At 41.1% G+C, this 27,898-nt stretch overlaps 1 protein-coding gene across 2 annotated transcripts; it reads left to right on the top strand.

Moving 5' to 3' along the window:
* The first annotated feature begins 1,096 nt into the window (after window positions 1–1,096).
* LOC109079129 (probable G-protein coupled receptor 149) lies at window positions 1,097–27,898 on the top strand. 2 transcript variants are annotated; one of them, XM_042775042.1, is made up of 5 exons: window positions 1,097–1,686; window positions 1,765–2,495; window positions 3,263–3,446; window positions 3,706–4,145; window positions 24,927–27,898. In XM_042775042.1, exons 1-5 carry the CDS (start codon window positions 1,557–1,559, stop codon window positions 25,533–25,535), a joined length of 2,094 nt encoding a protein of 697 aa, XP_042630976.1. In that variant the 5' UTR covers window positions 1,097–1,556; the 3' UTR covers window positions 25,536–27,898. The 2 variants fall into 2 exon arrangements, with proteins under 2 accessions (XP_042630976.1, XP_042630975.1); XM_042775041.1 differs by having other exon boundaries at window positions 1,098–2,495.

Here is a 27,898-nt window from a genome sequence, read left to right as displayed (position 1 = left end):
ATATATTTGTATTTAATTTTGTGTTTGTGTAGCTGCATATTTATTATTATACTAATAAACTATGTACATCTACTGAACCCTAAATCACATAGCTAATGCATAGCTACTTTTATGTAAACAATACAGCAAAAGACAGATGTCTGACCAACAGTGCATATACATTTCCCTCAAGGCGACATTTTGAATCAATGTTTGTATTTTTCCTTTTCAGAACTTATCCTAAGATTGCAACTTATTGCACAAGCCAAACTGTATTTGATTAATTTCTCTTGAATTCTCTGAGCATCAGAGACATTTAATTCTGTTATAGCAAGTAAGTTAGAAATGTTGTGATAGCTAATTTGTAAATATTGGTCATTTAGATTGCAGTTTACACTGAAAAATGTTAGTGGATTTAACAGAAAGAATATGTAAAAATGCTGTTCAAACCTTACTGTGGTGAAACATTGTATTATATTTAACCACACATTGTCTTAATTATATTTTATACATTTTGATCAAAACATGTAAGTCTAAATTTATAATATAAATTATATTTGATTAAGCTGCACTTAAAAATAATGTTTGGATGCAAAAAGTATGCAACGCAATGCAAAAAGGACATGCCCAGAGATCCCTCCCTGACACTTCACATTTTCACTTCGTCTCTTATGTTTTGTTATCTTGTATGCATTTAGTTTTTTATATATACATTATATGTCATTGATGTTTATAGCATTATTTTAGTGTTGTGTGTGTAACTGATTATGTTCTATGTTTGTAGCAAAACTTTGTTCTGTCAATGCTTTTTAGCAACTGTTTAAGGAAAGGCCTAATTTGATATGTATTATTATGGTGGTTATTAGTATATTTTAAAGTAAAAATTTGATTTTGGGCATCACTTAATAAAACATATCCTATTACTATAAATTTAAAAAATACACAGACAACACCATGGCATCCCCTAATGCTAAAATACTGTTTCTGGTAACCGCAGATGCCATGTTTTCCCGTAAATTTAACCGGATTATTTTAGAGAATACATTTTGGGCTCGCGATAGGCTACATACATGCATGAGTATTCTGTAATACTAATGAAGTACACGTAGCGAATAATATGATGCGAATAATATGTGGCGCTGCAATTCATTAAAGTAGCCTACCTAACAAATGTAATACAATGTTAGTCTTTTACACAAAGCGCACGTTTCTCGTCTAGCATATGTGACAGATGAAGGTGGCTCCACCCCTCTACTGAAATCTCCCATCTGAGAGCTCATTCATACTGAAGAGATGTGCTGCGCGAGCCGCGCTCAACCTATGCACGCGCGGCACATTTATCCACAAATGCTCGGAGAAGAAACCACATCGTGCAAGTAGCAGTTTGAACGGAAAATGGTTATATTATGCACTGCATTTGTTGAACACAAGTGCATGAAGACCAGCGGATGGGTACTTATAAGCACTTCGTGGCGCGCAGTAACTGTAGAAGGAAACTTCCATGCGCTCGGTCTGATCACCGGATCCTCTGAGAGGGAATGAGACGAGTGAAGTCGAGAAAGTTAGACTGAAGGAAAATGTCGGCGACAGATGCCTCACCTTTGTCCAACAAAACCACCCAATTTGAGTACGAGGACGCGGTCGAGGGCAACTGGCAGCTTCTCTTTGGTTTATCCTTCGCCATCGCCACTGTCACTTGCTTGGGAGGTTTGTACTCGCTTATGTCACTGCTCAGGATGAGAAGTAAGTCTTCCCTCTGTCTGATAGTGGCTTCTTTATCCATAGACGACCTGATCAGCGTCGTGCCGCTCACGCTCTTCATGATCTTGCAATGGAGGAGCGGAGACGCGAACCGGTCGGGCACAATGTGCACTCTGTCCGGACTCCTGTATGTTTTCCAAGGGTTGGCAAGCAATATGAAAGTCTGTCTCATAGTTGCCTACACTTTTTACGTGACAAAACGCTTTGGAGTGTATCAGACGGCTAACCGACCTCTCGGGGTGGTTGTGGCGGTGGTGGCGGTGTGGACGGTGAGTCTCGCGGTCAGCGTCCTGCCCGTGTGTGGCTGGGGTCGCTTCGCCCCCACTTCTCTCGGCTGTCTCCCGGAGAACGACAGCCTGTACGTGCTACTTCTGTTCGCTCTTTATTCACTGTGTTTCTGCGGGCTGGTAGTTTGCTCGGTTCCTCTCATCTACCAGCTTATGTGCTCCACGGAGGCCCTGAGAACATTTTACCCGAGCTATTTTGAAATTGCCGGGTCGGCGCCGCTGTGTGAGATCCCCTCTCTGTCACGGGATAGCTTGGAGAAAAGTTTGGGAGCCTACAAAGAATTCAGCCCAAACACTGGCAGTTTTAAGAACAAAACGGAGACGTATTCCTTCTCGTACTCTCCAGCAACCGGCCATTTCCAGAAAGATGAAGCTCAGAGTGCACGACATTCCCCTGTGTTTTTCTCTCAGAAGCGCTTCGCGATGATTCTGGCCATGGCGCGAATGGTTCTGTGGATGCCAATGATGGTGAGATTGAAATTGAAAAATAATTTAATTGTTACACTTAACTATTATTTATTGTTACACTGTCGAAATGTAAAGGTACGCGAGGCCTCATTAGAAAGACCGATAACCATTGCTGACCAATATTGTCAATATTGCAAAAAAAAAAAAAATTCTTCATTATATTAAGAATGCATGTTATGGTTTAATGTTGTAGTCTAATGATTGTTGATTATTGTTTGAAAAGCGGAGAATATAATTATTTTATTTCTATATTCATATCAGTTATTGGCCAAAAAAACAATCACACTGTAGAATGCCACACTGTCAGAATACTCAGGAGTTCATTCTAACATGTAGACAAGGAACTTAATATTTTAAGTGCCTCCAAGCCTTTGCAGTCCCCTTACAGTGGGTGACTGGGGAACATGCTGACAGGAAGAACTCAAAGATGTAAGTTCCTCAGAGAACTGGCCTTTTTGGAAGAGTTTTCATAAGGGTTTCGCTAGTCTGAGAATCTGAGAAACCACAGAAAGTGTCTTATTTACAGTGTAACAAAAAACTTGCACCAGTCTAAAATGTCTTGTTCAACTGTATTCACAGATATATTTTATGTTCGACATTGGGAAGGCCTAAAGGCAATGATATAGGCTGACCTTTCAATATAACCTGTCAATGTAAATGTTTCTTTTCATTTCATTTTCTTTTTTTTTTTTATTTGGTCTGTTTAAACATCATGAAATGACTGGTGATTAACCTATGTTTTTCACTGGCAAACATTGCCCTTGCAGACCCAAATCCTGGTGAGTCATGCTGTTCATATGCACAGCTCGTCCTTGGAGACTCTCTGTTTTTTCCTGACCTTGCTCTCCGCGGCAGTCACCCCTGTATTCATGCTTTCGGAGCGCTGGATCCATCTGCCGTGCGGCTGTTTCATCAACTGCCGTCAAGGCGGAGGATCTGAGCTTTCCAACGGTTGGTACACTGATAAAAAATAAATAAAGAAATAAATAAAACCCATCAGCCTAACGTTGGCCATTTTGTTTTTATGGATTTTTATATAGGTTTATAGAAAACTAAAAAAAAAAAATATTTTAAACAATCCATTTAAAAATGTATTAGATTTTATATTTTTATATATATCTTACATAAATATGTCTTGTTAATGTGTGTGTGAGAAACAGAAACAAAATAGCTTTCCACATTGCCACATTATTATTTGTGTTCTTTGCAGCAAAGAAAAGGAGATTTGAATTCAACCTCTCATTCCAGCAAGCCTATGGCATCTACAAGATCTCCCACGTCAAGTCACCATCCATCGAGAAACCCTCTTTTAACAGTTTATACAGCTGCGATTTCTCTGAGAGCAGAGTGGCGGTGCTGAACAGCGGTCAGATCCGTAAGTTCAGCACCACGGCAGCAGAGGACAGCTCCCTCCACAGCGAGCTGCTGCTCGAAGAGAAAGCAGACAGCCAGCCTCAGAGCTCCACAGAAAGGGATGGTCCGTGCAGTGTCTCACCTCAAGTTTCTAACTGCGATTGTGAGGATCTTCACCTCGACAACTCATCTGTATTTGATGGTCCAGAGAGGAGGCTGTCTCATGAGGAATGTTGTAAAATCGAGCTGACAGATTGGGAGTGGTGTAGGAGTAAATCAGAAAGGACACCCAGACAGGTAAGATGACACCCATTTAACAAATTTAAGGGATGGAGTTACTTCATTTTGTTGTCAGGTAAAAAGAATATTATAGTAACAGGAAATTATATCACATTGTGTATATCACTGCAGACCCCAATGAGAAACAAAGTCTCTTGAAAATATCAGATAATTTGAGCTATTTATAAAAATATTATGTTTTTCAAAACTATGAATAATTTTCAAAGTAATATTACATACAAATTTTAAGATTATTAATTAAGATTATTAAGATTAAGATTATCTTAATTTTTTTTTTTTTTTTTTTTTAGTTTCTTCATTTATGATAAACCAATTGTCTCAGCTTGATCTGAATACAATTAATTGTTATTGGCCTTTCTATATTAACTGCTTACAGTTAGTGTTACAGGAAAGTTTGCATGAAATGAAAATTCGCCCTAAATCTATTTTGTCAATCCATGTTATCTACCTTATTTTTCATGTAATAGTTGACACAACCATTTTCAATCTGAATGTGCAAAGCTTCTGGTGTCAGCCACTTTCAGTTATTTTAGCTGTACAAAAGCAGTCTGTCATGCTGTTTCATGGTAGAAACTGGTATTTGTTATTTGTTTTTAATTTAACTCATTATTGTAAACATAAACAAGCTGGTTCATAGTTCAAAATTCATATACTGTATATATATATATATATTAGTGGTGGGCATAGATTAATTTTTTTAATCTAGATTAATCTCACTGTAATCTTGGAATTAATCTAGATTAATCTAGATTAAAATGGCTCATTTGAATTCTGCCGAAGGCATTCAAATTATGTTCAGTAAGACTAAGACTAACTAAGTACTTGTTACTACAGTACTTGTTAGTACTGATAGAGCTGTGCTGCACTCAAACATAGTAGTTTGACGACAACTCTTCCACTGCGCTATATTGCTTGGCTCGGCATCTTCCGCATTAGCTAAGGGATGCTTTGCGTTTAGGTGGTACTTGAGACCGGAAGAACTCCTTTAGTAAACTAAATCCGCATTGCACAAGTTGCAAACAACATTACGCCTGTTTCACACATACTCTGTCTGCAGTGCGTATGCGTTGCTTTTTTTTCATTTTTTTTTTACGCACCCATGTTAACGGATTCCAGCGTTTGTCTCGGGTTACTTGACTGTAACCCTGTTCCCTGAAAAAGTGGGAACGAGATGCTGCGCTCAATAGCGCTAATGAGAACATTCTTTGTTCGACCGGTTGTGAAGCATGTGTGTCAAACACGCCAAGAATTGGCTTTAAATAACCTCGGTAGGTGACGTCATTGATTACGTGCACCTGCAGGTTATAAATAGACGTGAAACGGACACATCTTCAGGTTACCCCTTTGTCTGAAGAGACGTCCAGGCACATCGACAGTGCGGCATTGAGGGTTACAGGGTTACAGTCAAGTAACCCGAGACGTTCCCTTATCAAAAGCTACACTCGATGCTGCGCTCAATAGCGCTAATGGGAACGAGAATACCAACGCCGCCGCACTGTAATTGTCTGGACCCCCAGGGTTGTGTAGTGTGTGCGCACAACATCGAAGAGGTCTCAGACATGACTCTGGGATGTCGACTCAAGGACATGCGAGCCCGGAGTAGCATGGACATCCAAGCTATAGAATCTGACAAATGTGTGCGGAGAGGACCAACCTGCCACATCACACACTTGTTGCAAGGGCGCACCTCTTGCTAAAGCCATTGAAGATGCAACCCCCCTGATTGAATGGGCCCTAACTCCTAGAGGCGAAGTCTGACCACGCGCCTCGTAGGCTAGGGCAATAGCATCCCTCACCCAATGTGAAATTGTTTGCCTGGTGGCAGCTGCCCCCCGGTTGCGGCCCCCAATGGCATGTGAAAAGTTGCTCTGACTTACGCCACTGGCTAATGCGGTGGACGTAAATTGAAGAGCATGTACTGGACACAGTAAGTGAAGTCTTTCCTGCTCCGCTGTCGTGAATGGCGGAGGATAGAAGGCTTCGAGAATGACCGGATGTATGGTCGAGAAAGGAACCTTCGGGGGATAATTAGGGTGAGGATGCAAAATAACTTTGACTCGCACAGGGGCAAAATCTAAGCAGGAAGGCAGGACTGACAAAGCCAGTAAATCCCCAATTCTCTTTAGAGAGGTAATGGCCATAAGAAAAAAACCATCTTTAGAGTCAGAAGCCTGTCAGGCGCTGATTCTAATGGTTCGAAAGGGGTGCCAGCCAGCCCTTCGAGCACTATGGCTAAATCCCATGAAGGGACCGTATCTCTAGTGGGTGGCCTCAACCGCTTAGCCCCAAGAATGAAGCGGGGCGACTAGATGGTGCTTTCCCACAGAAACCCTGTCAATCAAAACATGGCAAGCCAAACTAGCGGCCATGTAAGTTCTGAGAGTACTACGGCATGTGCCTGAGGACATTTTCTCTTGCAGGAGCTCCAGTACTGAAACAATTTGGCAGTGAGCTGGGTCTACATGGTGTGTCTTGCACCAGCCCTCGAAAGCACGCCATCTGAGGGCATAAGTTCTTCTAGTGGAGGGGAGCCCTAGCACTTAGAATAGTTTCTATTACATCTGCTGAATGGCCAGCATCTCTTAGTTGGTCCCCCTCAGGGGCCAGACATGAAGGTTCCAGAGCTCGGGCCGGGATGAAATACTGTCCCCCTGCGCCTGAGAGAGAAGATCTCTCCTGATCGGAATCGCCCACGGCGAGCCATCGAGGAGGGATATTAGATCTGAGAACCAGACTCTGGTCGGCCAACGGGGCACTATCAGTAAGAGGCGAGACCCCTGTCGACGGACCCTGGCTAGGACTCCCGGGAGCAGAGCAATCCCAGATTGACTGACTACTTTGGGGTGGAGTTTCCATTCCCCGTGTTTCACAGCTTGTCTGGACAGCAAGTGTGCTCCCACATTCATATGCCCAGGAATGTAAATCGCCCTGAGGGACAGGAACTTGTCCTGTGCTCAAAGCAGACCCTGCTGCGCTAACTCGTTCAAGCGGCGCTACCGCAGTCTGCCCTGGCGATCTATGTAAGAGACTACAGATTTGTTGTCCCCCCGCACTAGGACATGGTAGCCTCTTAACTACTGGAGGAAGTATTTCAGGGCCAGAAATACAGTCTTCATTTCGAGGCAATTGATGTGCCCAATTCGAGAAGATGACCTCTCCAGATCCCCTGGGCTGGACGGCCATCTAAGACCGCTCCCCAGCCCATGAGGGAAGCGTCTGTCATTAGCATCTCGCGATGACAACACGGACCTAGAGTGGGACCCAAAGTCAGAAACCGGGGTCTGAACCACATAGATAGGGTACGAAGCCCCTGGCGCGTAACCCTTATTTGCCTCTAGGGATTGGCCCTTGGATGAAATCCCCTGGCTCTGAGCCACAACTGAAACAATCTCATGTGCAGGAGGCCCAAAGGTATCACCGTGGATGCAGCTGCCATGAGACCTAAAACTTTTCTGAAAGTGATGAACCGTGACTTTCTGGCCTAGCTTGATGTTCTTTAGGGTGGTTAGAATGGATTCGACACGTGCAGGAGACAGCTGTGCCCGCATTGTGATCGGATCCTATACCACCCCCAAATACGTTGTCCTCTGAGCAGGAGAGAGAACGCTTTTCTTGGCGTTGAGTCTCAACCCCAGATATTCGAGATGAGCTAGGACGACATCCTGATGTCGAAGCGCAAGCTCTTGAGACTGGGTCAGAATCACCCAGTCGTTCATATAATTTAAAATGTGGATGCTCTGGAGTCGTAGAGGAGCCAGAAGTACATCCATGGATTTTGTGTAAGTGCGGGATGACAAGTCTAGGCCGAATGGAAGAACCTGATACTGGTAAGCTTCGCCCCCGAAAGCGAACCTCAGGAACCTCCTGAGTTGTGGCATATATTTTTATATGAAAATGCGTGTCCTTTAGATCAATTGTCACAAACCAATCCTCCGATTGGATCTGAGAAACAATCATTTTGATTGTCAGCCTGTTGAACTTGTATGTTCTGAGGCAGCGGTTCAACCCACGAAGATCTAAGATTGGACGCAGCCCCCCGTCTTTCTTGGGAATCAAGAGATACCGACTGTAATAGCCTGACTCTCTGTCTGGCAGGGGAACACATTCTATGGCCCCTTTGACCAACCGAGTCTACAATTCCTGTGTCAACAGATATGCACGTTCCGGTTTCACAGAAGTGAGACCACGCCGTTGAAACGCGGAGGACGATATGCAAACTGAATCCTGTAACCTTTCGTTACAGTCCTTTCCACTCATGGGGAGATATTTGGCAGTAGCTTCCACGCTGCCAGCTTCTCCGAAAAGGGCACTAATTTTGACACTTTGTTTGTTTGTTGTGGGGGGGGGGGTTAGATGTCTGGTGTCCTGGTACGTGGCAGGAGACAACAGAGCATGTAACAATTCATTGGAGGCCACTGCCCTCCGAAACACCGGTGGTGACGGAGGTTGTTCAGTGATCCCCTAAGGGTGCCAGGAAGGAGCCCTACACTTCTGTTGGAATTTTCCATGGCCCTCCCTGAGGGGGACACACCCTTTTTGTCCTGGGCACAGCTTAAGGCCCTTGCTTTGGTCGTAATGACCCTACTTAGGTCCAGCTCCATCTGCGGCTGCCAAGTGCTACAAGCTGCTCCCCAGTCTTACAAGGGGGCGCACAACTCGCCACACTCTTTCTTTGAGCCTTCTGCCCCAGAGGAGCCGGATTTTTATTTTTTTTTCTCTTTGACAGCCCCGACACTTGAGCACAGTGAGTGAGAAACGTATTAAAAGTCTCCTTCTGGCGCTCAGATCTTTAAGGAGATCAGCCTGATGTGCCTGCAGAACCCGTGGTGTGCATGGCAGCACTAGTCTGACCCACAGCATGAAAATGCGTTCCATCCAAGTGTAGATGTTGCTACATAGCTTGGCAGGGAGCAATTGCTGTCTTTGTATATATATATTATATATATTTTTATTTAAATCATTTTTTTTTTTTTTTTTTTTTTTTTCTCTCTCAACATGCTTCCTTTTAAAAACTATAATGCTTTCAGCAGCGTGACACACACACACACACCAATGCGGTCTCTGAAGACAAAGAAACCTGAAGATGTGTCCGTTTCACGTCTCTATTTATAACCTGCAGGTGCACGTAACCAATGACGTCACCTACCGAGGTTATTTAAAGCCAATTCTTGGCGTGTTTGACACACATGCTTCACAACCGGCGCGAACAAAGAATGTTCTCATTAGCGCTATTGAGCGCAGCATCGAGTGTAGCTTTTGATAAGGGAACACGTGGTTGTGGTCCGTCAGTGCGTTCCAGGAGCAGTGCGTCTGCAGCAGTGCAGCGATCGTTTACTTACCAAGTCTATTTTTGCTGTGCTGCATGCGCTGAATTACAATGATGGCGCATTGTTCGCGGGAAAAATGAACATGGATTGACACGGAAATGCAGTAATTTCACAATAAATGTATACTAATTAAAGCCTACTGTGTTTTCACCACGCAACACATGGTTTTTTTGGCTAGGTTTAAAACAAGAAAAAGAGCACCTTTAGATAAACGAGGCAACATGATATAGGCCTATGCACTTTTATGGAAGCAGAAAAACAAAGTTCATTAAGAACCGTGCGATTGCTTGTAATAAAGATTTATAATAATAGTTTATAATTTATAATAATATTTATAATAAAGATTTTTGCAAAAGGCACGAGAGTCGACTGTTTCTGTCAGTGGTGCTTTAATTTTAAATATTTGCGATATCCCAACAAGAAAAGTAGGCTAATTGTTTGTGTTTAAAATGTTTTGCTGCTTTCTTGAGCAGCTTATTATACAAACCTAGAAGTCAAATGCATGAATAATATGTTGTTTATATTTATTAAGTTTAAACTAATGTCTATGATTATGAAAGACTGTTACTGTTCTGTGATAATAGTCAATTTTTTATTTTTTTACAGTTTGAAATATAGAATGATGAACAAATGTTGTGTTTGTGGACTAAACAGCGGCAGATCAGTAGCGGACTGCAAACGCGTCCTGTGTGAAAGCACAATGAGCCCGTGCTGCTTCTGCACCACATACGTAAAGTACACGGACTGCATACGCACTGCAGATGGAGTATGTGTGAAACAGGCGTGAGCCTTGTCAAGGTTTTTTTTGGGGAATCTTGGTAATTTCACAGTAGGCATACACACAGGTTCGAAGACTCGTTCTCACCCCCTACAGTGCAATACTGTATACAGGTATACATCCGCGCTAAACTATCACGGTGAAAGTCATCATAGCTTGCGTATTATAGACCCAGCTCCCAAGCCAACTTTGAGAATAGATTAACGGCAATATTTTTTTTATCGCCCGATAAGAGTCTCACGTTAACGCAGCACGTTAACGCCGATAACGGCCCACCACTAATATATATATATATATATCAGGGGTGGGAATTGCAGGGTACCTCACGATACAATATGAATCACGATACATGGCTCTCGGTAACGATAATATCATGATGCAGCGATTCTGCGATAATTGTTATATTGCTAAACAATTCTATAATGATACATCACAATATTTGTCTATGATAACAAAATGCTTATGAAAATGTTACGTGCAAGTTTTCTCTCTTTATTCAAGTCAAAACTGTTAGAAAACAGTACAAAAGTTCTGTAAATCAAATTTAACATGCTAAGTAAATTAATCATTTTATTCTTGGACCTATTAAAAGCTTACACTTTTCTTTGTGTGTAAACCAACACATTTAACTGCTTATCAACTTTATATATAGCCTATATGTCACAGAATACCAGAAGAAGGCAAAATTAGATCCAAATGCAGTTTAATTAAATACAAATAATAATCCAGAACAACCAGTCCAGGGCACAACAGCCAGAAACTGTGACATTACCCCTCCTCTAAGGAGCAGATACCAGACCCTCCACCAGAAAACACAAAAGTTCAGGAGGGAGGTGGAAAGGAGGCACATCAGGGGGAGGGATAGTGGGCCAGGTCCGTGTAGTGGAAGAGGACCTGGAGACAGAGGCAAACCAGGGTGCCAGGGCGGGGCTGGCAGAGAAGGTGGCCAGGGTGGAGCAGGCAGAGCTAGGAACTTGGTTGGAGCCGGCAGGGAGCGACGTCTGGGCGGCGCCAGCAGGGAAAGGAGTTTAGGTGACGCCGAACCGGCCACCGGGCCAGCAGCAGGCTCCAGAGTGGACTCTAAGAGCTCCCGAACTGGAGCAGGCTCTGGAGTGGACTTGAAGGGCTCTCGGACTGGAGCGAGCTCTTGAGTGGACTCTGAGGACTCCCGGACTGGAGCAAGCTCTTGAGTGGACTCCCGGGCTCCTGGATTGGAGCAGGATTTTGAGTGGACTCTGAGAACTCCTGGAGTGGAGCGAGCTCTGGAGCAGACTCTGAGGGCTCCTGAACTGGAGCAGCCTCTTGAGTGGACTCTGAGGACTCCCAGACTGGAGCGGGCTCTGGAGTGGACTCGGAGGGCTCCTGAACTGGAGCAGGCTCTTGCGTGGACTCTGAGGACTCCTGGACTGGAGCGAGCTCTGGAGTGGTCTCAGAGACTTGAGTGGGCTCTAGAGCAGACTCACAGACTGGAGTGGGCTCTTGAGGGGACTCTGAAGTTTCCCTTACTGAACCATGCTCTTGAGCAGGCTCTGAGAGCTCCCAGACTGAAATAGACTCTGGAGTGGACTCTGAGGGCTTCTGGACTGGAGCAGATTCTGGAGTGGACTTTGAATGCTCCCATACATGCAGAACAGTCTAGAGGCCAAAGGCAAAAATGGCCTTCTTGATTATGTCAGCAGCAGTGAAATTGAGCAGCTCTGTGGCAACCTCTGAGACCACCAGTGTCGGGTCCTCCAGGACCACCGGACTTGGGAACACAGGAGCCAGGCCCTCCAGGACCACAGGACTAGAGACCTGTCAGGTCCTCCAGGACCACTGGACTCAGGACCACTGGACCTGCGACCACAGGAGTCGGGTCCTCCCGGACCACTAGACTTTGCACCACCGGAGTCGGGTCCTCCAGGACCACCGGATTTGGGACCACTAGAGGGGTCTTTGCTGCCCTCCTCCTTCTCGTCCTCCACTTCTCCATGGGAGTCGAAAGGCCAGGGTTGGTGGGAAAATGCCTGCAGAAGGTTTCTGGTTGGCCTGGTGTAGCCCAGTGACTTCGCCATCTGACTATCTGGCGAAGCCCCAGTAGTCCAGGAGTCCAAGTCCTTCCATCTCCCAATGGGATAGAGGATAGTCCAGGCACGCATTAAAGAAATCCTTGAGCGCCCCATTATTGTATTTCAGCCCCAACGCAAGGCTCCAAAAAGTTTGGGCAAAATCTCCTATCTCCATTCCCTGCTGCCTCAAAGCCATCAAAGTCGTCCATTTGCTCCTTCCACATGGCAGGAGGGGAAATCCGAAGATCCATAGTCCAAAATAAAGGGAGAGACACAAAACAAAAAACTACTGGATCTAGAGATGGCTGCAGTATTCTGTTATGCAATACCAGGAGAAGGCAAAATTAGATCCAAATGCAGTTTAAATAAATACAAACAATAATCAAGTACAAAGCAACAAGAAAAAACACCACAAAAATATGATCCAAAAGCACAGGGTACCAGGAAACACAAAGTAACGAATTCAATACTGCAGCTACAAAAGACAGAGAGAGCATGGTATAAGGCTATGTCCACATGAAGCCAGAGCTTTCCCTATCCAGTCTTTTTTTCCTCATCTCAAGAAATATCTGCGTCCACACGAAACCACAAAACCGACACAAAACTATGTAGTATACATTCCATACCAGTATGTGGCGCTGTAATTCTGCCACAGAGATACACTAAAAATGGAGACAAAGACTTGGCATAAACCTTGCGCACAGTATACAAACAAACATGGAACAATATGTTTATTAATCTGTGTTAATGTTAGTTAATAAAAAGACAATCTATCAGTGTTTGTTCATGTTGTTGTTGCTGTTATGTGACGTAGTGGTGTCTGACTAGGGGGAAACGTAGGCTAGTGATGTCATCGTTTCAGAAAATACACAGATTCGCTGTCCACACGAAAACACAAGGGCGGTGTTTTTTAGATTTATCCACTCTGGGACCCAGTTTCAAAAAATATCGGTTTCACTCTCCCAAAACGCCGGAGCTGTGTGGATTAAACGCCTACACAATACAAAATTTATGCGTATACAGTGTAACATCTCCGTGTGGACAGGGCCTAAATACTGATGAGATAATGAGTAAATGACCTACAGGTAATGACAATCAGAACAGAAAAGACTAGGCAAAGGACTATGGGAAGTAGAGGTCATAGCATGTAATAGTGAAAGGGGAGAACCCCATCATGTGGCCAGTCCAGGACACAACAACCAGACACTGTGACACTATATGTAAATCTGGTACATTTCAAAATTAACCTGGAGTGCTTTCTCAACCTTTCCTCTCTTCTCACCATAAAAATGGAGCCCCGCACACATGAAAATTAGCCTTTCACATCGCCTCTTTTACACGCTCAGGTTCATTATTTCAAATTTAGATGTGGGCAAGCACACACACTGCACACTTCTGCACCGCATTACGACTCTAATAAGGTTTTGTTTCATTGTCCATGCCATAGGTGCAGATTTATGTTTCTGCCGGTTGGTGCCCACTGCCCAATGCATAACGTGCACTTGTAATATCTGAGAGAGAGGGAGAGCATCCAGTTTTGTTTACATAAAACTGGACGCGCTGGCGGCGCTTCTTCTCTCACTCATATGAGGAGCGAATAGGTTAGGCTACTCATGGACTGCAATAAAAACGTGATCGGTGACTATGGTCCACGCTGATAGCTGTTCCAGTGCAGTTTTACATATCTACATTAATTTTTGAGTGTAATACAATATAAAATCTAAATCTCTAATTAGCAACCGATGGATAAAACCCTGTTAAATCCCTCTGCAACATTTTGTTTCATTTTAGATAATCTGTCACATTCAGATGTACTGTATGTCATAATATGGAAGAAACAATCTCTCCGCTTCTGTTTCATCATAATTTTAAGTAGATTATTATGAATTTATCAAATTTTCTTTGATAAAAACTTTCTTTCAAACTTTCACTTAGTACTACTAATAATTGTTAATATTCTGCCTCTTCTGAATTATGCTGATAACATTAAACTAGATATTCACCACCACAACATCCTGAAATGGTTATTATTAAATATTTGAATCACTTATAGACAGCTGTATTGGCTATATCTCTTATTTATTTAATGTTTACAAGGGTAAATCATAAAGCTTAGATACACACTGCTCTTCAGGAGCTGGACTGTGCTGGAAGTAAAAGGATTATTCATCTTGACTGTTAATGGAGCTGATGAGTTTAATAGAAAATAAATGGCCTCATGCTTTCCAAAACAGATTTATCTAATTATAACAGAGCCATGCAAAAATAAGCCATTCGATTAAAATTACAGTAGTGCCCCTGCATAGAAAGTCCCTCCAACTGGACAAATTATTATGTAGATTATTTTCATTACAACAAACAAACAAGCCATTTCTGTGTATTTCCACAATGGATGTATTGTGTCAGGAATACAATTCAGACTGTAGGAACAGACAGAGGCTCTTAGTCAGACACATTGACATGATTGACTGCTGTTTTGCTAAGATTTGCCCTGCTGCCTTGTACAGGCGTGGTCTCACCATTCACACATCCAGTTCACTGTTTCAGTATTGGATCAATTCTATTGTAAATGCAAATATACAAGGACAGTTCATTTAATAATTGGAGCAACTTTGATGTATGCCTGTGTATTAAAAGGTTTATAGATTGTGTATAGTGGAATATGAGGACTGGCATTGATCTGACTCTCTTCCTCCACTAACATCATTTAGATCAATGTATTAAACTTTGAGCCTTTAATAAAATTTTTCCACCTAAATACATTTTTCATCATTACTGGATTAATTCAAATATTTAATTGAAATAAATTGAATATGAAACATGCTTAAGTACTTTAAAGGGTTAGTTCACCCAAATATTAAAATTATGTCTTTAATGACTCACCCTCATGTCGTTCCAAACCCGTAAGACCTCCGTTCATCATTAGAACACAGTTTAAGATATTTTAGATTTAGTCCGAGAGCTTTCTGTCCCTCCATTGAGAATGTATGTACGGTATACTGCCACGTCCAGAAAGGTAATAAAAACATCTTCAAAGTAGTCCATGTGACATCAGAGGGTCCGTTAGAATTTTTTGAAGCATCGAAAATACATTTTGGTCCAAAAATATCAAAAATGACGACTTTATTCAGCATTGTCTTCTCTTCCGGGTCTATTGTGAGCACGTTCACAACACTGCAGTTTAGTGATATCCGGTTCGCGAATGAAACACTCGATGTAACCGGATCTTCTTGAACCAGTTCACCAAATCGAACTGAATCGTTTGAAACGGTTCGCGTCTCCAATAAGCATTAATCCACAAATGACTTAAGCTGTTAACTTTTTTAATGTGGCTGACACTCCCTCTGAGTTAAAACAAACCAATATCCCGGAGTAATTCATTTACTCAAATACTGACTGAACTGCTGTGAAGAGAGAACTGAAGATGAACACCGAGCCGAGCCAGATAATGAACGAAAGATTGACTCGTTCTCGAGTCAAGAACCTTTTCTGTCGGACGCGTCCGGTTCGAGAACCGAGGAGCTGATGATACTGCGTATGCATGATTCAGCGTGAAGCAGACTGACACACAGTGCGTCTGAACCGAACTGGTTCTCTTGATGATTGATTCTGAACTGATTCTGTGCTAATGTTATGAGCGCGGGTAAACCGAGGGCTTGAATCAAGGGCAATCATCGCCAATGAAGTCATTACGTCGAGCGCAAAAGAACTGGTGAACAGTTTTCTTCAACCGGTTTATTGAATCGAACTGTCTGAAAGAACCAGTTCACGGAAAAGAACAGAACTTCCCATCACTACTGGTGATCCAAAAAACCGATGCAACCGGTTCTTGACTCGAGAACGAGTCAGTCTTTCGCTTGTTATCTGGCTCAGCTCGGTGCTCATCTTCAGTTCTCTCTTCACAGCAGTTCAGTCAGTATTTGAGTAAATGAATTACTCTGGGATATTGGTTTGTTTTAACTCCGAGGGAGTGTCAGGCACATAAAAAAGTTAACAGCTTAAGTCATTTGTGGATTAATGCTTATTGGAGACGCGAACCGTTTCAAACGATTCAGTTCGATCTGGTGAACTGGTTCAAGAAGATCCGGTTACATCGAGTGATTCGTTCGCGAACCGGATATCACTAAACTGCAGTGTTGTGAACGCACTCACAACAGACCCGGAAGAGAAGACAATGCTGAATAAAGTCGTAGTTTTTGCTATTTTTGGACCAAAATGTATTTTCGATGGTTCAAAAAATTCTAACGGACCCTCTGATGTGGACTACTTTGAAGATGTTTTTATTACCTTTCTGGACGTGGACAGTATACCGTACATACATTCTCAATGGAGGGACTGAAAGCTCTCGGACTAAATCTAAAATATCTTTAACTGTGTTCTGAAGATGAACGGAGGTCTTACGGGTTTGGAACGACATGAGGGTGAGTCATTAATGACATAATTTTAATATTTGGGTAAACTAACCCTTTAATGTTTCTCTACCTTAGAGGTGCCCAATCCTGTTCCTGGAGATTTACCTGCTTGCAGAGTTCAGTTCCATCCCTGCTCCCAAAAACCTGTCTGTAATAATGCTGTGTCCCAGGCAGGCTTTTGAGCCCGTAAGTCACAACTTCAAAACCACGACTCATGACTTTGTAGCGTTCCAGGCAAGTCATGCCAAATTGCCTGAGTGCAAGGAATTGTAGCTAGACTATTAATTTTATTGCAAAGTTATATTGTACTAAAGTATATTTCTCACTGTGTACCACTTGCATAAACAATGCATCCGTAGGCAATATTATCCTTAGGGGCTGCCATTGTTGAGCACAGGCTATGTGACGTCAGAGCTCGGAACTAGGAGTACATCGATCTAGTATGAGTTCACGGGTGGGAAGTGACGGGTTTGACTGCCGATCTAGTGCACTTTCAATGGTAGAAGGTTGGAAAACCACGAGTTACGAGTTGCCTGGAATGTGGCATAGGTCTTAATGAGCTGGTTTAGGTGTCTTTGTTCAGGGAACTTTGCAGGAAGGTAGATCTCCAGAAACAGGATTAGGCACCTCTGTTCTAACTGGAAGTAGCAACAAGCTAAACATGATTTCATCTTTTTCTTGGTTGTGTTGTATTATAAACTCAACAAAAAATAAACTTCCTCTTCATTTTCAAATTCCATTTCCAGCAAATTGGTGTTAAAACATTCATATTTGTTAGAAATAAGAAGTTTAATAACTGAGAAAAAACTGAATACTCATCCTTCTTGCTGTGAGATGTTGCCTTGCCTCATTCGTCCACCAAGGCTCTTGCAAGTTCTTGAACATGCCTGGGGGCACACATGGTAACATGTGGTTTGCTTCTGTAAAGATGAATTAGCTGTCCTACCTGTCTCCCGGTAGCACTGTCTTCTTACATTACAGGCATTGCAGTTTATTGCTCTGGTCACATCTGCAGTCTTCATGCCTCTCTGCAGCAGGTCTATGGCATGTTCACGTAGGTGAGCAAGGAGCTTGGGCATCTTTTTTTCTGGCACTCAGAGAAAGGTCTCTTTCCTGTCCTAAGTTATTATAAATATGCCCTTAATTGCCTATCGCCTGCAAACCATAAGTGTCTTCAGGACTGTTCCACAGGTGCATGTGCAATAACTGTTTATGTTTCATTGAACAAGTATGAAAAGTATAATTTAAACACTTTTCAGTAAAGATCTAACTATCTATATGTCTATCTGTCTACACTATATGGACAATAGTAGAAGTGTGTTGAGACACATCTTTTAATTATTGAATTCAGGTGTTTCAATCAGACCCATTGCCAGTATACTGTATATGGCGAATAAAATCACAAACCTAGCCATGTAGTCTGCATTTACAAATATTTGTGGGAAAAAAGGGTTGTTCTGAAGAGCTCAGTGAATTCAAGTGTGATTCTATGATGGGATGCCACCTTTGCAATAAGTTAGTTTGTGAAAATTCATCCCTGCTAAGCCTCACTTCACCAAAAACAATGGCAAGCATCAGATAGATTGGTGTAAAGCACGCTGCCACTGGATTCTGGAGCAGTGGAAACGTGTTCTGTGGATAGATGAATCATGTTTCTCTGTTTGGCAGTTTTCTATCTTTATGGAAAAAGTTTGGGGAAGGTGTTTTTCTATTCCAGCATGACTGTGCCCCAGTGCACAAATCAAGGTCCATAAAGAAATGGTTGGATGACTTGACTGGCCTACACAGAGCCCTGACCTCAACCCCATCGAACACCTTTTGGATGGACTGATACTGAAATTGCAAGCCATGCCTTCTTGTCCAACATCAGTGGCTGACCTCAAAATGCTCTATTGGATGAATATGAAAAATTTCCACAGAACCACAGCAAAATCTAGAGAAAACATTTCATCCATCCATGCATACATATTTTTTTGTGATCTCGATTTACACAATTATTGAAAGTACACAATTATTGTTGATGCTTAAATGTGGTCAGGTTTGTTGGTCTTTCTGTAGATGGTCTTTTTGTATTGGTGAACATATTATAAGTTTTCATAGTACATAGAACCCATTTATTTTACAAGATCAGAGAAAATTTGTTTCATTACAGTCCTTCTTTCACTTATTTTGGTACCATTCAGTATGATGAAAACAATTTTTGGTTTCTCTTTTAAAAGCCTTTTTGCTATGAGGAATATAGGATTTATGACAACAAAGGCAGTTCCTCCTTGTGCCCCGCTACAGTGGGCTATACTGCAAGCCATCACTTTGAAACAGCGGATAATTGTAAGTTGCAAAGAGAAAAATACAGTTGGGTTACTTTAAGCTCTTAGCATGTAGCAAGGAATTGTTGCCAAAACAGCAGGTTTATGAAATACCGTCTTGTGATTTGGAAACCCCACTGGGTTGCTGCAGCACATAAGACTATGACTGTCACTGTGTATCTGCCACTGAAAGAAGGAAGCTAGATCACAGCTTAGACCTTCAGATCCTCCAGTGGCAATGACCCAGAGTAGGCGGAGAGGTCAGAGCTAGCACCGATTAACCTGGGGCTGATTAGTAATTCCGAGTATATTGAGAACTCAGGTCATATTTATGATTGCAAAAGGTCATTTGTGTAAGATTAAGATGAGTTGTTCTATAAACAGAAATCAGAAATTTTCATGAGTAAGCGAGGCATTTTATTTATGTTAGTCTCAGCCTCAGAGATCACGCCTATGGACCGTTGGCTAAATGTCTGATGCATATGGGACACAAAAGTGGAAACACTTCAGGAGTGTCGAAGTTGTCATCGGGTTGGTTGAATTCTACAGGATTTCCGGGAGACGTGCGTGTCACATTCTTTAATGTTCCGCCTGGAAACAAAGATGCCGTGACGCCAAACCCCATCACTAAAGAAGAAAGCTGTAGTGTTTACAACTGTGACAACGAGTGCTCATCAGTATCAACTAAACACTGGAGTTTCAAAAGTATGTGAAATATTTAAAGTTTGCGGCATAGAATGTTTCAAATATGTCCGAGAGTCTGTTATTGTCCGACATTTCCACGCCCCGAAACATGATGCTAAGTGAAACGAACTGTGATTAATTGTTTGACATGTCGGTCAAACGGCCTCATGGGCGGGCCTTGACCAATGAAAGCTGCCATGATTTCCAGACCTTCAGCCGTTAGTCTGAAGGTCTGGCAATGCGAGACTATATTTATGTAGGTGTAATGGAGGATTCATGTGATTGGGAATCTGCATATACACTCTTCACTGCATATAGACCGACTCGCAGGGGAATTATGGGGAAACTAGGCCACTAGGACACATAATCATAAACATCATAAAAAGCCTGGGCCTTGTTTGCATTTTGCCATTTTCTCTGTCTGCTTTCCTGCCTCAACTCTGATGTGGTTATTATCCTTCCATCACCCCAGTGCCTCTAACTCATCCGGTGGGTGAACTCACATGCAAGTCATGCCCTTTCCCCAGTCACATGGTCTCTAGAGCCTTTGATGAGCATTATTTCATTTGAATGATATGCTGTGTTTTGGGCAAAGCCTACATGAGGCACATGTCATATTGTTGACATCTCATTCCTCAGCCTTTCTAATGTAACAAGAGAGAAGGAATGAAAGAAGGTATAGGGAGAGATCCTTATCTATGGCTGCTGTGCTGAATGGTCAGATGAAATCAGATCAAAATGCCTGAATTATTCACAGTCCTCAGTCAAGAGTGGCATTTCAATCTATTAAGTGCAGGCTCCATGCCGACTGTCTCTCTTTATTGTGAAAGGAGCATATCAATGATAATGACTACGCTTCTAAACTGAATTTTTCTGTAGTGTGACGTTACTGTATATGAATGAAGTTGCTGATGGGAGAAAGATAGCACAATGGAACCATGGGTGTTTATGGACCTTGTTGTAATTTGACCAGAGCTTTTTGTTCTCGATGGGCCTAATATATACACAGGGCTCATTAACTCACAGAAAAAGTCTGACAAAAGGAGTCACATTTATTGGACTGATTTTAAATGCTTTTGACGTTGTGTATAATTTAGAGCTTTGGACCTTAAAAATTATATAAAAATGTATATATATATATATATATATATATATATATATATATATATTTACTTCTATATATATACAGTGTTGGGCAAGCTACTTGGAAAATGTAGTAAGCTAAGCTAACAGGAAGTATAAATCAGCCTAAGCTTCACTACACTTAAGCTACAGCCCTGTGAAATGTAGCAAGCTAAGCTACAGCAACACGGCAAAAGTAGTTTACTACATCTAAGCTATTTTTTTTAAAAAAAATTATTTTTATATTGAACCAACATCATACCAAGTCAATGCTCTCTCAGTGTGATCAATACAACCGTCAGTCAAGCAGATAGACAGCCATAATAGTTCAGCTTTAGTTGTTTATTCAACAGCTGTTCCAAATCAATTTGGCAACAAAAATCAGTCTTCAAGAATCAAGAAATAAAAGACTTGCACTCTAAAAAACTATTTATTTACTTACTGCTTGTTTTCTTAAAAAAAAAACAAAAAAAAAAACTAACACTTGCTTCTCTAATCTTTTTGTATTCTATCTTTTTTTTTATTTATTATACAATTAACAAAAGCAAAACTAAATTAAAAAAAAAAAAAAACTTGCTACATGTACTGCGTTAAGCTAACTGAGACTTTTTATAGCACTTATATATCATTGCTCTTTTGTTGATTTTGATTTCTTCCATTGTGCTCATTTGTAAGTTGCTTTGGATAAAAGTGTCTGCTAAATGACTAAATGTAAATGGTAACCCTTCACAATAAGGTTCATTAGTTAACATTAGTTAACTAGTGTAGGTAACACGAACTAAGAATGAACAATACCTTTCAACATTTACTAATGCATTATTAAAATCAAGCTGTGTTTGTTGTCATTAATTAATGCACTGTGAACTAACATGAACTACAAATGAACGACTGTATTTTCATTAACAAAGATGAATACTGTAATAAATGTATTGTTCAGTGTACGTTCATGTTAGTTACATTAGCTAACATTAATGAAATCTTACTGTACAGATGTATAGGCCTTCAAATAACTTAGGCTACATTTATTTGCATCGTTGCATGTGTCATTCATTATATTATTAACGTTTCACCAAAATCAAGTTTAAATACTAAGTTTTTGAATGTTTCGAATGTTTTCCCCCGTCATTAACTCCACATTCGAAGGCAGTACGGGCATCTACGGGCATCATGAACTTGCAGGTTGTACAGTTTTCTGTCGCTATGTGGGCGCTCAGTTTTTTTTTCTGTTATTTGTCGTTGGTTTTGTATTTTATTATATTATTCGCTTCTCACAAGCTATCTGACTGTGACTTCACAACAAATGCTAAGACACTCTTCTCCGCTTCTCAAATACAAAAAACATTAGCCTTTATAAATATAGTGTTTCTTGAGTAAAGAGAACGCTGTACTTATTCAATCAACAGTTATTTTATTTACGTTCATACTGCAAACAAGCTAAGATCCTCCAAACTGCGCGCCGCACTTCATTCACGAGAGAGGCGGGAAGAATAATGAGGTTTGACTGACAGTTTGAGGAGCGAATGACGTTACGAGGTTTAGTGGTGGTGGCGTCACTTTTACTGGTCCAGGATCAGTGATCCTTAGCAGTTATATTTCCGATTTGAGCTTGAGTTTCAGAAATGCTTTGCATAATGTAACGTCAGCTTTTGTTGACGCTACCACGCTACTTGATCAAAAAAAGAGCTTAGCTACTGAAAAGCTATTTGATTAAGAAAGCAGCGACGCTACCACCACGCTACTATATATATATATATATATATATATATATATATATATATATATATATATATATATATATATATATATATATATCCATGTCTGGCATAGTATCATCCTGTATGGCTAAATTGCATACTCATTAAACATCATTGCACTAAAAACATTAATAAAATGCGTTGCCATTTATCTAGATAAACTACAAGCTCATTTAATGATGAAACAATGTTAATATGTTTGGTAGTTACATAGCTGGCATAGTTATCTGCAGTATAGAAATGTTTTCATAATATTTTAACCAGGGGCATAGTGCACTAATTTTTCAAGGGGCACCAGTAGCAGTCCTGGCTTGCTTTGTGCCTTAGAGAAAAGAACTTAGAGAAAGTGAGAGAGAGAGAGAGAGAGAGAGAGAGAGAGAGAGAGAGAGAGAGAGAGAGAGAAACACTTTTTAGTAGTTTTTTTAAACACTGCTCAAAAAATTAAAGGGGTCCTATTATACTTTTTCAACTTTAGTCAGTGTGTAATGTTGATTTTTGAGCATTAAAAAAATCTGTAAGGTTACAAAGGTCATAGTCCAATCTAAAAGGAGATATTCTCTTTAACAGAAACTTTTCAAAAACGACTCCAAATGGCTCGTTTGGACTACAGCTAGCTTCTTCTGGATATTGTGAAGTCACAATATGAAGAGATGCTATTTCTTCCACCCCAGTTCCAAAACCCCTTTATTTGTGCTTTAAATGGTTTTGCATGATTCTCTTGTTTGTAAACATTCTCAGTATCTGAATCGGGCTCGAATTGGTATGGCAAAACTGATTCCATCATTAAGTAAACAGCTGAGTAGATGAAACTCGCTCAGCACGCTCTAATCAGTTCGCCAATCACAACACACTGGGCCAGCTAACTAATCAATTCGTATTTCGGAAGGAGGTATTTCATCAAAACAGGACCAGTATCTGATCCTTTGTGGAAGAAGGAACAATAGGAGCACTGCTAGAGGCCTCAAAAATGATTTCCAGCAGGCTATGGGTGTGTATGTTTCTGACCAAACTGTGAGAAACAGACTAAGAGCCCGCCATCCTTTAGTGGGGCCTGTGCTCATAGCCCAGCACCATGTAGCTCGAGTGGCATTGGCCAGTATTGACAGGTCGACCACTGGCACCCCTTTCTCTTCATGGACGAGAGCAGGTTCACACTGAGCATGTGTGACAGATGTGAAAGTGTCTGTAAGATGCTGTGGTAAATGTTATGCTGCCTGCAACATCATCTAGCATGACAATTTTGGCAGTGGGTCAGTGATGGTCTGGGGAGGAATATCTTTGGAAGGTCACATAGACCTCCATGTACTAGCAAACGGTACCACTACTGCTGTTAGTTACTGGTGTTAAAATCATCAGCTGTCATTGTCAGACATTACGTTGATGCAGTGGGTCACGGTTCCTCCTGGTGCATGATAATGCCCAGCCTCATGAAGGCAGAGTCTGTAGGCAGTTTCTGGATGACGAAGGCATTGATGCAATTGACTGGCCCTCATCTTCCCCAGACCTGAATAGAACTGAGATCCTCTGGAACTTGATGTAGTGTAGCATCCGAAGCCGCTAAGTAGCACCACATATTGTCCAAGAGCTCACTGATGCCCTGATCCAGGTCTGGCAGGAGATCCCCCAGAACACCATCCCCCATCTCATCAGGAGCATGCCTAGATGTTGTCAGGAGTGCATACAGGCAGATGGACGCCATACACACTACTGACTTACATTATGAGTTGCTTTGATGAAATTCATGCATGTTCAATGAACCTGTAATTTACTTTGATTTTCAGTGTGATTTTGAAGTCCAGGCCTCAGTGGGTTGATGACTTCCACTGACCCATTGTCACATAATTTTGTCCTCAACTAATAACACAATGTATACAAGTAAAGATTTTTAACTTGAATCAAGATCCAATATGTGATTTAAGTGTTCCCTTCATTTTTTGAGCAGTGTGTAAGTGTAAGGCAGAATAGTGGTCTAGCTTGAAAAAAGATATCTGAGTTTGTATACCAGGTTTTCATTTTGTTTTTAATAAACCAACCAACATTTCAGCAGAATTTGAACTGGTGATCACCATTTTCATAGCATAGAAAAAAAGCAGCTTTGAGGTGTCTTTCCATGGGAAAAGTCACAAGTTTGGAGTGATATGAGGGTGGGTAGATAAAAAAATTGCCTTTCAGGTGCTACTCAAATGGACCAACCAGAAAATTTCTCTTTTTTTCCAGTATTTTCATTATATTACATTTTAAAGCAGCATTTAAATGTAGGTTTCCCTTGTTTTGTGTGTGTGTTTGTCTTTATGTGTATCACACTGTTTGACTCTTAAAAGCATGTCTCTTTGTCTTTTCTTAACAGAGATCGACAGCTGGGTTGGCCATTCCATTATGTGCCTTCCAGGGTACCGTTTCCCTCCATGCCCCCACAGGCAAAACACTGTCCCTCTCCACCTATGAAGTCAGCAGCGATGGCTTTAAGATCTCTCCCAACAATGCAAAGAAAGTCGAGGTGTATCGCTCCAAATCGGTGGGTCACGAACCTAGTGCTGAAGAGAACAACTCTAGCAATGGGGGTGGTGGAGTTGGAGTAGGGTGTGGAGTCGCAGACACCAACGTAAAAATTCACCTGGAGGTTCTGGAGATCTGTGACAATGAAGAGGCCATGGACAGTGTGTCTATTGTCTCCAACATCAGCCAGTCATCCACACACGCACGCTCACCTTCACTACGCTACTCTCGTCGTGAGAACCGTTTTGTCTCGTGTGACCTAGGTGAAACAGCCTCGTACTCACTGCTGATCCCCACAAGTAACCCGGATGCAGACAACATTAACATCCACATTCCAGATACAGTGGAAGCGCATAGACAGAACAGCCGGAGACAGCACCAGGAGGCTGGAGGTTACCAGGAAGAGATACAGCTGCTTAATGAAGGCTATAGGAGGCAGGCAGGTGATCAGGGGAACTGAAATAACTAGAAACACCAAGCTGTGCCAATGGGCTGCGAAATCCCAAGAAAGAAGTATAGAAGGTTTGGATGAAATATTGTACTGAACACTCATAGAGTTGCAAGTTCATGGTAGATTAAAACACCCAGAACTAAAAATATTATCATCTAATCACAACTAGAGTTTGCAGAATGATCAGATGTTGCAATGTGAAAATCTGGTTCAAGGAATCACAAGATAGGCATTTGTCTGACAAGCTGTTTCCTTTAGTAAGCAATTGTGGGATAAAATAGGCTGGAAACATGAGAGTAAATGCCTGTAGAATTTAAATTCAAGGTTAGCATGGAGCTGGAGGTTTGGAAAGGGGAGTAATATGCTAACATGCAACTAAAATGTGATCAGAGATGCAACAAATCTCAAGATGAGACAGAGAGTTGGTTTTTTGGATTTGCCCTTGATTTCAAGCCTCGGGAATGATAGATTAGGGGGTTACGACAGAAATGGTGACTCTCGGATTGTTAGAAGTGGAGATGTTTTGGTTTGAATGAAGCACTGGAGAATAAAGCTGAAGTACTTGAGTGGATGAAAGTCACGTATATGCTGAAATAAAGTTTATTGGGTACAAAGAAGGAGGAATGGAGTTAACATGCTTCTCAGATGTTCTGTCATTCATTGAATGTAAATATAAGTGCATAGAAAAGCTTGAGGAGAGAGTTGAATAGAGAAGGATAAATACTGTTACGTGTATGTTTGTTTGTGGTGAGATGGACAAAGAACAGGATTGCGAGGGCATGTGTGCAAGAAATGTATTTTAGTATTCTAGCTCAGGCAGAAACCATATGGCATACTGAAATAAAACATTCCAAATGTATACATCACAAAAAAAAAAAAAAAAATGTTTTTAAATGTTTTATTATGTTGCTGCATAAAACAGTCAAGGTATTTTCCCACACAGTGTGTGTGTGAATGTTTAAAGGAATGTTCAGGGTTCAGCACAAGTTAACTTGCACTTGTGGCAAATGTTGATTTTGTCTCTCCTAGTCTTTAAAAAAAATGGATTGCAGAGAGACAAAAAAGGAAGTGAATGTTAAAATGTAAATGTTAAAATACTTAACCAAAAAACTAAGCAGTGTGATAAAACGGCAGACATCTCAAAACTTTGGCCATTTCAAAATACCTAGAATATCAAAATCAACTGCCTTTTCCTATTTAGCGCCCAAACTCTGGAACAATCTACCTAGCATTGTTGGGGAGGCAGACACACTCTGTCAGTCTCTTTAACCTGGCATAAACAATACACAAATCTCTTTTGAAAATTTTGCTTCAATGAAAACATAACTTAATGTACTGTAAGTGCTTTTGTAATATTATAACCTTCACATTTCTGCATCTGTTTGGCTCTATTCACTTCCATTGCAAGTGCCTCACAGTAACCCTGACTATTTTGTCTTTATTTTTTTTATTTTTTTTTTAATGAAACCTAGGGAAAAAAGTGGAAATTAATTATTCAACATGTCATATGTTATGCCACAAATGTTGTTGATTACTTGCATTAGGCCCAGAATATTCCTTTAATTGCAATTTTAGTATGTATCAATATATGAAAATGCTGATAGTTGTATGTATGCTTGCTTATGTATGTGGGTGTTTATACATCTTTTTTTGTTGTACTAAAGCCCTGAACTTACGTTCTTGCTTTATATGAATTCCTGACATGACTGCTGAGAAAAAGCGAAAGAGATTCAGTCAATGGAACATTACACAAAATGTAGACATGAGCGTGATGCATGAGCCTATTTTAGGTGTTAATTTGTGTGCAAATGTGCTCTTTTTTGAGCCACTTAAGAGTTTTCAGCGCACTGCTTTTTGTGACCCTGGCCACTCGCTTGGCATGGTCGCATGGTTACGCTGCTTTTCATTTGAGCTCTGCCGTATCAGTATGTGAAACTACTATTTTAAAATGTGAAAACTTAATGCAAAGGCCATTCATGGAGGCTCATGTAGCTCTAATAACAATAATATCTAATAATTCAATGTTGACATTATTTCTTGTTATTTTTAAATGTCCATCAATGTTTATATATATATATATGTGTGTGTGTGTGTGTGTGTGTGTGTGTGTGTGTGTGTGTTCTATTTTCAGTATAGTATATTATTTGTCTTAGCCTTGTGTTGTCAATCAGCAAAAATAGCATAGAGGCAAGAGGCATAATGCTACAAAATATTTTCATTTATCTAGTGTTCTCATTAAAGATTTATTTACAGAAAATAGCCTCATTCAAGATGGATTTATTCCCATTTGTATGCTACAGCTCTTCATTGAACCAACTCCCATGGCCTCTATATAAATGATCCACATCTGCAAATGAGACAGAAATACCTAA

The sequence above is a fragment of the Cyprinus carpio genome, chromosome A18, assembly GCF_018340385.1.
Source record: "Cyprinus carpio isolate SPL01 chromosome A18, ASM1834038v1, whole genome shotgun sequence".
Classification (NCBI taxonomy): domain Eukaryota; kingdom Metazoa; phylum Chordata; class Actinopteri; order Cypriniformes; family Cyprinidae; genus Cyprinus; species Cyprinus carpio.
This window is presented reverse-complemented; position numbering and strand designations above follow the sequence as displayed.

Bases quoted from the DNA above. Each gene is read 5' to 3' on its own strand.
- LOC109079129 (XM_042775041.1), top strand. From the start codon at position 1,557: ATGTCGGCGACAGATGCCTCACCTTTGTCCAACAAAACCACCCAATTT. The intron at 2,496-3,262 runs GTGAGATTGAAA...TTGCCCTTGCAG, and splicing joins TTCTGTGGATGCCAATGATG to ACCCAAATCCTGGTGAGTCA. The intron at 4,146-24,926 runs GTAAGATGACAC...TTTTCTTAACAG, and splicing joins CAGAAAGGACACCCAGACAG to AGATCGACAGCTGGGTTGGC.